Below are 15,100 nucleotides of genomic sequence, written 5' to 3' on the forward strand. Positions count from 1 at the left end.
CTGTAATGTTGTGCGATTCTATGTTGTCATGTTTTAACTGCCTGATGAGTTAATTTACCTGCTTTTGCCTGTTCTAATTTTACATTTGTTTTTATTGTTATATTAATGGCTAATTTAGCACCTGGCCAAGGGACAACCGTTGATAATTTTGGCTAACACCAGCACATTTACATCAATGTTTCTCTATACTGTATGTGCATTGCATTTGCATCAAATTAATAAACACATAATAGCTATCTGATGTTTCATTATAAATAAACAATTCTATCAAATATGCCTTTTGCACTATTTGCAACCCTGTAGACAGTTTACAACAAAAATGACCAGTACATCGTTTTTTGTTTTATATACATATCTATGTAGTTTCATATCTGCCTGCTTGTACATCATTTCAGGTTTGTTTATCTTTGTTGTCCTTGTTTTACTAGCATGTCTTTGTGCATCTTTCTGTAACTTTGTTGTCAGCGCCGTGTGCAATTAAGTTACATTGAGAACTACTGGAAGTTGTCAACATCCTTGTATTTCTCAACATACTGGGTCATTATATAGATGATTCTGATTAATTAGGGCTCTGGGTATTAAATATCGATCTTAGTTTTAAGAATATAAATTTGTCCTCACTTTTATGCACATGTCTGTGTGAAGGTGCTTCCAATTTACCAGAATTACTGTCAAACAGACAGATCGTTGACAAGTTAACACATACTAATGTGTATTTTTAATCTAGGGCTTTTTTCATGGTTTAGGTAGACTGAGTGCCAATTAAGAAAAGACTTAATGCTTCTGCATACTAGTATAGTTCAGAAGGTCGTCTTCAGTTCCAGTACTACAGTGATCCTGTGAACAAAGCAAGGTCTGGTTTTCTGAGTTTAACGATCTTGACTGGCCTGCAGAGAGTCCTGATCTCAACCCCATCCAACCCCAATGGGATGAACTGGAGCACTGATGGTGGGCCAGGCCTCATCGTCCAACATCAGTGTCCAACCTTAATGCACGTACGGGTCAAATCTCTGCAGCCAGGTTACCAAGTCTTTTGGAAAAACCTTCCCAGAAGAGTGCAAACTGTTATTGCGGCATGGTTTTGAAAAGAGATGTTCAACAATCACATAAAGTGATCTCCACATACTTTTGTTTTTCAGGAACATCATGAACCACGGCTGTCTTCTCCAGTTGGTACAAAATACTATTTGGGACCAAACATGCAAAATGCACTGAAAATATGTCACTACATTAACGATATGGCTTTTGCCCTGAAAATATTACACATTAGCAGAGATTTAGATTACACATTACAGGATATTGTACAGTGTATTAGGACCACAATATGATGCCATGCAACTCATTAATTAAAAGGTCTTTAACGCCCAAAATGCTGCATCCTTCACACATCATTATGTTTGGAGGTCAGGCTGCCATTCACTCATAAGACCCAAACCAGATCAACAATATTTGACAGATGGATGGAAAAAGATCCTTCTTTAAATATTAAAGTTTCAGAATACATGTAAAATGCAATTTGCATTGGAGGTTATTGCAGGTAGTGGGTCCAGCTCCACAACTGCATTACTGTGAGAAGTGAAACCAACAGACACGTCGATATATATACTCTGGGTATGTTTGTGTTTTTGTACAGTATCCATCGACCACTGAAGCGGACCAAAATACTCGACACGGCTCAGTTTTTATATATATAAATGCATTTATTTAAGTTAATAATTTCTCCTCATTCAAAGTTGAATTTCTGCAGTATCTATAAAACAGGGGACAGTTAGAAGCGCTGTACAGTCTGACAACAAAACTAGGAACTGCAGCTGAGTACACTGTGTATATATGTACATACTGTACACACACACACACCGATGTAGGTATATACAAAAATATACACTTTTACATGTGTGACCCCTCGTGCCATATCCTCCACCAGTCGGTCCATGAAGCCACTCTCCTCTTAGAAAACGCATCATCACCCCTTTAAATCATTGATTACTATTTCACCTTTCTATCCGTCTTTACTGGTTGATTATACAGTATTTTGTCTCATGTGTGTGTAAAGTCCCTCTGACTCACACACAACGTTACAGTCACTCGTAGCAAAAGATGGAGGAGCTTAAGCAGTCCTGAGCTGGAAGTCTCAGCAGGGCTTTTCACATATCAGAGAGGGCTCTTCGGTTAATCCTAAAAGGGGATTTAAGGTGGGCTGAAGGGGGAAGACATATTTTTTGTTAGGAAAAATCATGACTTAACTCTGCTTGTTTGAGGGAAAAGCTGAGAGAACACAAAGCTTGACCTTTACACCTCCTTTCTTGTTAAAGTCCATCAAAGTAAGCCATTGATTGTTTTCCTTCAAAAACACAATGAGGATGATCAAAGTCCTACTGGTTCAGTGGGGGAACACGCTCGTGTTCACTGACTGGTGTTCAGCTATACGCCCCCTTTTAGTGCCGATAAAGATGCCCGTATATAAGACGGACACCAGATCAACCGCTAAGAGATGTCCCCGCAGGTCTAACTGGGACTGGGAAGAAGAATGAAATACATATACTATCCGCAAATTTGCAAAGAGTTCTCTGCGTCTCAATCTGCATTTTCCAAAGACTTTTCATTCTTCCTCACACAGAGAAAAACAGGAAGGAAAACTTTGGCACATTGTGCTAAAGATGTAAACATTTAATCATCCAATCAAAATGAGGCGCTGGACTACTTAATTACTACAGCCGTTTCCTCTGCGCATGATATAGAAATAATAAAAAGTAAGATAGCAATCTCTTCAACTTCACAAGAATAAGACTGGTTTAAAAATGAAAGGCTTTAAACAACATATCTGAACCGTTGTAGCAGACATATTGCCCTTGTCGCTCGGTTTGGTTCTCATGCCTGCTCATCTTTGTACTGCCTGTTTACAGTTGAATGACAATAGAACTAAGACAAAAAGAGAAATGTCTGAAACTCTCAGTGGTGCATTGTGCATCAGAAAGTTACTACCTAGAGTCCCTTTTTCTTTCCTGTTGTGGTTCTTTACCTGTTAACAAGAAGTGTTACAATAGAGGGCGCTGTACACCACAAACAAACATAACAGGGACAAGGGCCGGATACTTTGAAAATTAAGACCTTCTAGTATGAGGTTCTCATCAAGAACATTTAAGCATCAACATTTGATGACAAATCTTAATACTTGAGGATTGCCAAACGGTTTGATGTCAAACAGACATTTGAGTATGTACCCGATTACCAAGCAAGACCTGACAAACTTATCAAACATATCAAGGAGATGTAAAGGAATAACCAATAAAAAAAAATGATAGTACCTACATCCAACGTGTCTGAAGAAATCCCAAACCTATAAATTATCATCCAGTTTACACCCATCAGGCTCAAACAGCTGTTAGATCTACAACATGCGTGTGACATATGCTGCGGTCCACCGAAGCCTCTGATGAGACCACTGTTTGGATGCTAAATTAGAGGAAAATTTACACCATAAATTCCAATCAGCTTCTACAATTATTGATTTTAAACATTGTTGAGAAATTAAGACACAACTGAGAATGTTTCATATTCTTTCTGCAGAAATCTAACTGAAACCGTAAACCAGATTTGGACCGTTGAGTCTGGCCACAGACACTTTCCTCACACCAAGGCTCACCCTCGGGTCCTGTGCCTCGCAGCACAATGCAGCGACCTGTCAAGTCACAGGATAGGCTTTTTTTAACCGGCTGCAGTCTTAGCTGACCATCTCAACTCCGCTTACAGTCGTGTGAATGTTTAAGACAAGGCAAACATCAGGTACAAGGAACAAAATGGCAGAAAACAAACAAAGTGATGGAACAGAGGAGGAAGAAGTATCAGACAGCACATCAAGCATGATCAGCCGTCTTTGTCCGTTTCGGTAATACAGTAAAACAAAGAAATCAACAATTACAGGTAAAGACGTGAATGTGAGAGATGGAGAGAAATATTGAGAAACAGCGAAGAGATTGGACATTGAAGAACACTTGAGGCTGCAACTTCTTCCGTGAATGAACTCAGAAATAAAAGGATGTGACTTTTATAAGCCATTTCTGTTGTACAGTACTGTATATCCGTTCAAGGATATTTGGTGTTTGTTGTTGCCAAGTGATGAGTAACACCAACTTTAATCACAACCAATTTCCCCCAAACTATACCATCATTACTCATCAGTGAATAAAGTTACAGAGGATCATAGCAGTTAAGACAAACCCATGTTGAAGCCCAGGACAGACTAGAGTTGCAAAGATGCACAACAGGCATCAGGTAATGAACTATAGCAAATGGTATCAGTAACACTTTCAGGTAACAAAAAAAAACATGAAGTGGCACAATGCTGCTTGGTGACACTGAAATCTTGTTGCTATAAAGTAGCTCGCCAAAATAAAACAACAAGTGTTCTCATTACTACTTTGTATCAGCCAAAACTGAGCAGTCCTGCTTGTGCAATCAGAAAAAAACCTGATCACCTCAAGCTGAAACAGAGTGAGGACAAACGGTAAAACCTTGTTTATTGCAGTTTCAAACTTCTGAACAGATGGCTCATCCAACAGGCACGATGAAGAAAAGAAAAACATGTTGATGGGAACCACTTCTAACCGAGTGTAACTGTGGGAGCTGGTTGGTGATGCATGCAGCTAGAAGGAGCTTTGTGCATGCACATTTTATAGTTTGACTACATGCCAGGAAACCTTTTGCATGATATCTGTTCGCAGACCGGAATAAGCAAGGTTTTACTCCCGTCAACAAGTGGGACCGTGTCGAAATGGTGTTTTCCTTCTATTGCCATGCAAGAGCAGGCAGGTGTGTGTTGAAAGTATATTAGGAATGTTACAGTTATCCTTTTGCAGCCTGTTACCTCAAGGGAAAAAGTGGCAACATGAACTCCTGTTTGGGTGTGATTATTAGACAGCAACCTTCCTACAATGGCAAGATTAGACACAGGCAAGGTTATCGGTGCAGGAAAAGAAGAAGTAGAAACTGAGCTGCTCCACAGGGAGCAGTTAGAGAGCAGCGAGAGTATGGAAAGAAAAACACTCTTTTAATCACTCATCTGGTATTTCTCAAACACAAAAACATCCATTTGAAATTTGGTTCCATTTTTTTTTTTTGACAAAAGGTAAACAACAAAAAAGTGAATTTTGTTAAGAGATTTCTTTCTTCTGTGTATTGTTTCTTTAGAGACATAATGGTGTAGAAGTGGAGATGCTGTGGCAGCCAGTGCTACAGCCGGACGACAAACAGAAAATCCTGAGGGGTGGCTTCAAGACACTTCCTGGCCGGCCAAACCAAACCGGTGTCAGGCCCCATCCAAAGCAGAGAAGTTCCTCCCTGGACCCCCTCCCCAAGACACAATCTGTAGAAAAACTGTGTAGAAATTAAAGGAGAAATCCCAGCATTCTTCTCTCCACTTTGCCTCTCTTTTCTCTGTTGATCCTGTGAATAAATGAGGGTAAACCAGAGAAACAGCTCAAGGATTCGAGTCCATTTCCTCCCTTCACGTCCCTCTACACCCCAAACCTGACCAAAACCGCAACCTGAAGCCTCCATCTGTCACAGACTCTAGCTCGAGGCCCAAGCTTTAGCTCGGTGTGGTGACACAAAGAGAGAGAGAGCGAGAGCGAGAGAGAGAGAGAGAGAGAGAGAGAGAGAGAGAGAGAGAGAGAGAGAGAGAGAGAGAGAGAGAGAGAGCGCACCGGAGAGGAGCAACACAACCAACGTCCCTTTCTTTCAAGAACGAAAAAATCTCCTGCGAAACCTTCGTGAAGAGTAAACAGCAAGAAATAAAAAATATTAATAATAAAATAAAACAATTGCAAAGTAAAAAGAGTTCTACCTTTAAAGAAAGTAAAAGAAAAAAAATCAGCCTCTGGAACCACCAATGAAAAAACACTGAGGTATGTAGTTTGGATGGAAAGCCTCTTCATCGCTTTTATCCTCATCATGATCATCACTGTCACCATCCATCCACCAAATTCTGTTTACTCCATTATGGTCTACAAGCCCCTCCCCCAGTAGATGTGGCTCTTTGTTATCTTGGGAGGAGTGAGGGTGGGGGAGAGGTGTATAGACGTGACTGGCAGCACCTCTGAGGAGGAGGAGGAGCGAGAGGGATCTATTCATCCATCAAGTTTGTCTTTCTCCGTGTTTCAGAGTCTGTTGGTGTCTCTCTCCATTATCCAGCTCTTCCGGGGTTGGCAGCGCCCCCTATGATTGTAAATTGAGGGTGAACTTCCACTGTTGGTTGAGGCTCGGGCTGCAGACCTCCACAGTGAGTCCGCCCATCCTGGCGCTGCGGCTGTCCAGACAGACGTTACTGCCCACGTGGCGAAGCTTCGAGTTGGACTCAATCTGCTCCCATTTCTGGTGAGACACAACAATGTCATGACATAAACCATATAGAAATGTTACAAATGTGCATTGGTATTGGTTCTACTTTGCAAGGGAGAGTAGCGCTCTGGTAAAACCGTCCAAGCAAAATGGGTGTTTTTACCTGTCTGCTGTCGTTCTCTCGACAGCCTTGTAGTTTGATGAGGGAGCCGGCCGTTCGGTCCACCACAGTCAGACACAAGTCCATGTGTTTGACTGACTTATCCTTCGTCAGGGCCCACTCCTCCAAAGAAATGGATAAAAACATTAGTACAAACGCACTTCTGCATGTCCACATAATGGGGTTAGGGGTGTCCTGTGCTAACAATGATCCTAGTCGTTTTGTATGGACTAGTGGCCAATATAATCAATAATATCTGATGTTTTATTTTATGTTGAAGCACATCAAGAGTAAGAACATCAATCCAGAAAGGATGCTTGATAGCTGAGTTCAAACTGAAAAAAACTGCATCACAGCTTTTGTTTCTTTCAATTCTCGCCAACTTTTTTGAAACATTTTTAAGTCAACTTTGTTATTTGTGACAACCAGCACAGACTATGAGTAACAGCAGCATTAATCAGACAAAGGACGTCTTCATCAGATTGGCTGATCCAGCACGTCTTTGATGAAATGTAAGACACTGTTGCTCTATTCATGTTTGTACTGCGCTGATTTAACAAACTGCAATCGATAATGGAGGTGGGGTTGGGTGACTTCACGTCGGTATCTGTGCGATATCGTACTCTACAGCACAACTGACATCCACAGGAAGAATTATTAGCGAGCATCAATACATGCCCCCTCAAAGCATATTGCCTGAAGAGCCACATTGTCATTGTCTAATTAAAAAGAGTGTTGGTTAATTTCAAGCTAGATTTGAGGCAGTAAAATTAGGTTTTAAAAATCAAGAAGCAAAAAAATGTGGCAAGTTTTGCAATAATGCTTGGGGGTAACTTTAACTTTATGTGACTCCAGTTTTCCAGAGAGATCACTACACCTGTCATTCTATTTTAGGAAGGAACTATTGCTACAGACACAAACACAAACACACACACACACACACACACACACACACAAGCACACGCACACGCACACGCACACGCACACGCACACACATAAAACTCAACTTTCGTGCACCAATAGACCTTTAATAGTAGAATCCTATGACATACTCCATGTGCCCTCACCACTAGTGCCACCACTTACCACCAAGGTGTCTTTAGAGCAAAGAAATTGACAAGCTGACCTGTGTGTGTCGTTGTGGTAACGCTACCTGGTTTCCCCCGGCGTTGTGGCATTCGTAGACACCCACCACGCCGTCGGCAAAATGACCCAGAGTGTCCAGACAGTTTCCTCCCTGCTGCAACGCTCCAAACGCTATGTCCTGGTGGTCTGGGACTCTGAGCACACACAAAACACTGTGTTGTTAAAATGTTTACTCTATCATGATCGTATCAAATCCATAAAGATATGAAGGCTTTATTATTGAATAGTGAAAGTAGGGTGAGCTAAATAGAGAGAACAATGTTTTTGCACTATTTTCTTCTAACAAATAGGAGAATATAACCTAATTACATCTGAAACTATTTAAATTAGGTTCCGTTACATTTATACATTATTAATCTCATTCAAACAAGTGACAAATTGCAAACTAGCCAGAATGTAATAATGTGCCAGAGGCATAATTGCTAGTACGGGTTAGTCATTAGTGTCACCACAGTCATTTGTGGGTCTTATTAAAGCATGAAACATTAGATCACAGCACACAGGAGATCACAGGCACACTGATGCTCCTGGCAGAGCTGTGGTCTCTTACAAATCAAGCCCTCGTATTACTGAAACTCAGGTGGGAGGTATTCTTAAGTGCCATTTAAGTCTTACTTCATAATATCATAGATTGTGTCATACCATGTACCCTGTAATAGAACATAATATGCTATAATTTTCTTACCGCAGTTCAGGGTAGACATTCTCCAGGTACCATTTGAATGGCTTGCATCCTAATCTCTTCTTCATCTCCAAACGACTCTGGATACTGAGACGGAGAGAGAGTGAGAGTGAGAGAGGAAGAAAGAGAGAGAGAGAGAGCGTTAGAGGGTTGATCACTTGTGGTTCTCAAAGCGTTTCCCAACATTGATTAAGTTATAGCCACTCTGTTAGGGCAGATAGTGGAGGCCGGGGGGGAAATAACTGCTGAGGCTGGCACTGGAGGAAGATGACAGGAGTGTTCCCATAAGGTCACATAATGAGCATTTTTATCTTTCTCCAGCTGCACCGCGTGGATGTCAGAGGACTTATTGTTGTGTGGCCTATTCTGAGAAAAGGTGGGAAAAGGGTGAAAAGGCACACAGCAGCAGTCAGCTAGTATACAGATAAAGGTGAAATAAAACAATCATGGATCCAAGAATACAACAAGGGTCCCGCAAGGCATGACTAAAACCTCTATAACTAGCCTGTTTAATATGGATCCTCTTTACCAATGCGTTGCACGTCCATCATTTTATTTTGCTTTGACGTTTGCTGTCATAATCTAACACTAATCCCTTCAGCACGTCAAATAATACGGCAGTCTTTTGACTTTTGCCCTCTTTTAAGCCACATTAACTGCCTCATGTCACTTCGACGAAAGGAGTAGCTGACTTCTTTCACAGCTGACATGCTGCTAATTGGCATTCTAATTAATATGCCCATTCACGTGGCTGATTTTGTTGTTTTATGATCTAGCTACATTATGCTGTCTGACTGCTGTCGGGCTCATACTTCATGGTACTTACTTTCCGTAGGGGACATTTCTCGCCGAGGGAACGGCCGCATAGTAGAAGTTTTTAAACTCGTCCATCCACACCTCTGCTGCTCTCCTCGTGTTCCTGAGAGACAGGTGAGAAAAGGAATATGAGGGGAGGGTGACGGAGGACAAAAAGAGACATGAAACAGAGAGTAGGTGAGGAAAAAATAAAATAAAAAACAAAGAGCAGGAGAGAGATAGAAGAAGAGAATGAGACAGAGAGACGGAAGAACAGGGACAGAGAGACAGATTTAAGACAATGGTACGTGGCGGGCGGAGTCAAAGTTGCATGGGAGCTGCTGTCGTTTTGGTCTGAGTGGACTAAGATTTCTTTAGTCAATTAGCCATTTTTTGTGCATTTCCCACGCTGAATGACTTAATTGCGAGAAACTAATGAGTCAACATAAGATTTAAAGTCGTGCTTTTGTGTGATTCTTTGAAGAGAAATTGAGTTTTACAAGTCTGTCGATTAAATTGAGTGTTAGTCGACTAAATATTTCTTTGGTCGAGGACAGCCCCTGAGCTGTAACCAGACATGTCATTTGTGTGCCTTTGTTGTGATGATGTAACACAGTACTGTCAGCTGGAGTCAGAATGAATCGCAATTTGATATTCTTTCTAAAACAGGGCTTTTCAAAGTCGGACACAGTGGGCTCAGATAACGTTGAGACGGCACTGGATTACTTTGATACTGAAGACAATTTAAAAAACACGATGATTCTCAGGCAGGTTTTGGAGTTAAAAGGAGCATACTGAATATAAAAATATGTGCATCATGTCTGTGTGTTCATGTTTGACTGATTTTGACTTAAACATGCCAGACTGTTAGAATACACATACATTGAAGCAAGTCAACACTTGTAGCTGCACTTGTTTTATTTACCTGGAGGTGATTAATCAATTGATTGGCAGTACAATTAATCAGCAGCCATTTGAATTAATTGCTTCAGTCGTTTTTTTTAAAGCAAGAAAACAAACAAAACCAGCTTCACAGTTGTGAGGATTTGATGTGATAATAAACAGAAGATCTTTGAGTTTTGGATTGTCAGTGGTAGAAAACAAGCAATCCAAAGATGTCACCTCAGGTTTGGGTTTTTTCTGACAGTTATTTTAGACGAAGCGATTAATCAAGAACGTAATTGTCAGATTCGATCGATGATGAAAATGATTGTTAATTTCAGCTCTAATCTTTATTATCATAAGACAGCTGACAACGTTTGAAGAAGTTGTGACTGCAAAGACTCATCAACTCTACCAAAGTAACGAGCCTGTAGCTGTGAAGCTTTAACGTGGCTCTGTGGTGACACGCCTTTCAGGAAAAGCTGCCTGCATTGCTTTTGTCTGTGGCACGAGACAAATAACTGACTATAGTGTAATCAATAGGAAATGGTAATTCTTACAAACAAGCCAGCAGTGAAACTGTGTTTTGCTGCTCAGACAGGATTCATCAACACAGTGAACGTCTGGTGCAGTGAATGTCTCAGTTTCAAACATTAAGGAGTAGTTTTGTCTGAATGAACATCCAGACATTTCCAACATCCATTTACTGGACTAAAAGACAACAAAACCATCAGCACTCACATCTGAACATCAGTGAACTCACAATGTGGATTGGCGGGGCCGTCACCCCGACAGCATCATTTTCAACATGCAACTAGCTTCAGCTTATGCAGAAATCTTTGTATTTAATCCTGATCCATCTGCTCCCCAGCAACATGCTGTAGGCAGCGTACCCAGAGGGAACTTATATGACTGATTTGTGAGGTTTGGAGGGGATTTTCTTCACATTGATTGTAAGATGGTCCCGTCTCCACATGTCCAATATACACACTATTTGGATATTGATTATAAAGCCATCCAAGCAGGCAAAACAGGTGCTGTCTCGTAGCTCCACACGGTCACAAACAGCAAACACAAGGAGGGTTTCTGGGGCTTTATTCAACACTGAAGGGATAGACCATGAACTGAAGCAGCCTCAGAGCACAGATGAAGCTGTTCTGCATGGCGAGTCTCCATTGTTGAGGCTGATACAAGAGAACACCACTGCACCCATCAGTTAATAAATTATATTTAGAGATGTCGGAAAGGGTGATGCAACTACTTTTAAGACTTCAGAAATGTGTCTAAGCTGAAATGGCAGAGCCACATCCACAGCCAGCACGATATAATAAGCTCTGAGAACGTTTGATCGAATGTTGAAGTTCATATCCACTGGAGTCGTCTCTTTTCGGTTTCATCCAGTTCAGGGTCCATTCACAATTCCTAAGAATTACCTCAGTGCAAAAGTATTATTAAGAATTCAGTGCTCTTTACTTGTGCGTCGAAGGGTTTATTGCCATGTTAAACTTCCCTGTTGGTCATTTTCATCTGCAGCTGGCATCAGAAATGTCACTCAGCATCTCAGAGTGACCATTTCAGACACCAACTTTAAATAGAGATGAGCTAATTCCAAAGATACTCCACCATCTTTGTTTATGACGCCCTTCGTTTCTTGTTTGCTCCACAGTGCTATGTGGAACCAGAGAAACCACAGCCACTTTACATTCCCCGTTATCGGTTTGTTGAAGTTCGTAACCAGGTCAATGAGGGTTTTGTCGGGCTCTTTTTTACTTATTGGTAGAGCTGCTCGATACAGCCACATACTGATATCAGATATAATATTAGATTAGATGCCATCTGGTATTTTGGTTATTGTAATATTATGATGCAGCCTAAATGTTGAGAAAAGGTCCATTCAGCAGCTGTTCTGGAGCTTTTCAATCATATCACATGGTCTTCCTCAGCAGTTAGAGTTTGCCAACTAGACATGTTGAAAATATTAGTTTAAAGGAATAGTTACAAAGTTAATACTTAAAAGGACATTTGCTTATTCACTTTGATATGGACAGGAGGAGCTGGGGATCGAACCCCCAACCCTGCAATTAGTAGAAAATCCATTAATAATAAATGACACAACAGGTGTAATGACTTCATGGTTCATTAAAGGTTCTCTAAACGACATTTAGAGCATTAAAATAGCATCAAACAACTATTAGCTATGTGAAGATATAGTGGAATAATGTCTACCTGAGCAGAGAACGAATCTGCCGCTCTGCACTGCTCTCATACGGAAGCTGCAAGTCGCTTACAACTGATAACACGGTCCGGACCGACGGCACGCTCCGGTTCCCACTCAGGTAAACTCTGTTGGCTCCGCCAGCACTGTTGCCGACGTTTGCACTGTTAGTGCCGTTAGCACCGTTAGCTGCAAGCCGTCTCCATGTTGAGAGCCGTGTGGAGGCAATAGAAACGCTCGGAATTATGTATTGAGCACCTTTAGAAGGATGCACAAGATATCCAGTATACACTAAACAGATAGCAGCAATGCAACACGTGTGAATGGGACATACTGTTCTTCAGTAATTGAATGAATGAATGAGATGAGTGTAGCCGGTATAGTTAATGAGAGTCCAACCTGCTTGGTGTGTGTGTGTGTGTGTGAGAGCGTGTTACCTTGCAAACACAGTCCCGCTGCCCCCAGGGAAGGTGTATGGATGCTGCTTTCTGAAGACGTGGCCAACCCTGCTACAGGGGATGATCTCCAGACTGCCACCGCACTGCCACACGCGAAATGAGATTTCTGAAACACACACACGCACACACACAGACAGACGTCAGAATACATTTGTTTTGACAAACTGTTTCTATAAAATTATCACAGTGGATTTTCATAAGCAGTATGTAGGACGTCTTGTGGGGTTGTTAACTCAGGACGTCTGCGCCTCATTGATGTTTTTGTCAGTGTGCTGATATTGTCTGCTTCCCTCTCCAACATTGTCTGCATTTGAATACGTATTTGAATACGTGTTTAAATGAGCACACAAGTAAATCAGTATCTGAATTGTCAATCCAGCTCTGAATCATTGTGCCATCTCGAGAGAAGCGTGAATCATTCTGTTTATTCTTGACTATTTCCCCGCTGAATTCAGACAAAAGCAACAGGGAGACACAGCTGTTATTTTCTCATTGTGTTGTTTGCAAATGATCTCTACTGTGTGCAGTGCACTATAGTGATTATCACATTAAAACTGTAATTTTCTAAAGATCAACTGTAATCTAGAAGACGACCAAATCACTAAAGGATTTTCTTGGCACACAAACCCAAAATAATCTCACGGGTTGATCACAGCGTGAGACACATCACAAGAGACGGTGCACATTTTATAAGTGAGCAGAAATCTGTTGTTTTTCAAGCGTGTGTGCCCGTTAAAGGAATAGTTTGACATTTTAGGAAATACGCTGATTGATTGATAGATAAAGAGATCGATGACAGGCGTATTTGTATGTTGAATACAAAGCTACAAGTCACTTAGCTTAGCATTAAGATTAGAAATAGAGGGAAGCCTGACTCTGTCCAACACCTACCAGCCTGCACTCAATAAATAGTCAAGAACACAAGTCCCTGTTTAAACACAAATTGTTATTTTTACACTTACAAGACCAGTCTTTGTGCTAAGCTAACTGGCTGCAGCTTCCTATTAAAGTTCAGACATGAGAACTCTGGTATCAATCTTCTCATCTAACTCTCGCAAGCAAGGTTAAAAACTGCATTTCCCAAAATGTCAAACTATTTCCTTAATGCCTCTGATAAAACTCCTGTCACATCTGTCACGTCTGTCACGTCTAGAAGCAGATAGTCGGGAATGAGACAGTCGGGGGTGCAACACATTACAGTGTAATGGTAAAGACTGACAGTTTATTTTTGTTACCTGCCACTTTTAATCACACTCTGTTTTTTTTGTTTCTTTTACTCACCTTTATATTTATTATTCATCTGCATCTATTACTGAGTCTTATTTTCATCTTCTAACCACCATCGTCTGTCTGCTGTTATTCTACTGACTTCATGCTCCAGTGTGACTCATCTGAATTTGCATTTAGACTTTAGCAGCTCTCACCAAGGTTTTCTCCTCCCCATACGTCCATCATCATGTCGTACTTTCCCAGCAGCTCAAAGTAATCCTTATCCATGACAAATAGACCCCCTGCTATCATTGGAGTCCTGCAGGGGCAGAGAGAGAGAGAGAGGGCAGGTGGAAGGAGTGAGGAAAAAAGCAAGATTAGTAGAAATAGTGGAAACTGCCAAACAAAAGTGTGTCTGTCGTGTATGATCGCTAGAGTGGACGTGTGAGTGTGAATTACTTACTTAATGGGGGCGATAGGGTTGCCTTGTCTGGCTCGTCTCTGATCCAGAGTCATGTAGTCCCATTTAAACACCAAATTCCAGTCAAAACCTACAGACATTAACACACACACACGCACACACACACACACGCGCACACACACACACGCACACACACACAGGACCAAGGGACAATGCCATTATGACCATTAGTTGCCTGATACCACTACAACTTCTAAACCTGACACTGTATAAAGTTGTAATACTAGAATACAAAGGACGGGACAAAAAAGTAATTGTGTCAATAAGACACAGTTTATGTGCAGTAACACTAAACATGCTGGGTGTACACTTAGCAGAAGTGTTTGTCTTGTGTGTGATAAAAAGCCACAACAGCCTCAAGTGAAAACTGTTAATGAAGTGGAACAACAGGTATTAATGCTTCTAATACCAAACTACAGGGAACAGCACGTGTACTGTACCTCCTTTCAGATCGGCCGAGGCTCCTACGTACTGGAAGTTGTCCATGTTGATGACATCAATGATAGGAGACACGACTCTGCTCTTGTCCTGATAAGGAAGGATGGAGACAAAATACACAATTTGTCCTGAAAAATCTCAGAATGGGAATAACAGGAAATATTGTTCATTAATAAATATGTACTAAAGTTCATGTTTTGTGTAGAGCGGAAGTAAATATTCCCCTCACCACCAATGACTCACACGTTTAGTTTACACTCTATATTTAGTTTATCTCTGTGTTTATGAAGCAGAAGTC

At 41.2% G+C, this 15,100-nt stretch overlaps 1 protein-coding gene across 1 annotated transcript in view; it reads right to left on the bottom strand.

Moving 5' to 3' along the window:
- Positions 1–1,691: 1,691 nt before the first annotated feature.
- The window catches only part of galnt2 (UDP-N-acetyl-alpha-D-galactosamine:polypeptide N-acetylgalactosaminyltransferase 2), a 49,855-nt gene continuing 36,446 nt past the window's right edge, over positions 1,692–15,100 (bottom strand). The window contains exons 8-16 of the mRNA XM_079162949.1: positions 14,805–14,892; positions 14,347–14,434; positions 14,099–14,202; positions 12,654–12,780; positions 9,151–9,243; positions 8,328–8,411; positions 7,650–7,776; positions 6,500–6,619; positions 1,692–6,369 (exon numbers count right to left, since the gene is read on the bottom strand). Coding sequence (XP_079019075.1) covers positions 6,214–6,369; positions 6,500–6,619; positions 7,650–7,776; positions 8,328–8,411; positions 9,151–9,243; positions 12,654–12,780; positions 14,099–14,202; positions 14,347–14,434; positions 14,805–14,892 — 987 coding nt within the window. The 3' untranslated portion in view covers positions 1,692–6,213. The remainder of the gene's footprint in view (positions 6,370–6,499; positions 6,620–7,649; positions 7,777–8,327; positions 8,412–9,150; positions 9,244–12,653; positions 12,781–14,098; positions 14,203–14,346; positions 14,435–14,804; positions 14,893–15,100) is intronic.

The sequence above is a fragment of the Pholis gunnellus genome (assembly GCF_910591455.1).
Source record: "Pholis gunnellus genome assembly, chromosome: 1".
Lineage (NCBI taxonomy): Eukaryota > Metazoa > Chordata > Actinopteri > Perciformes > Pholidae > Pholis > Pholis gunnellus.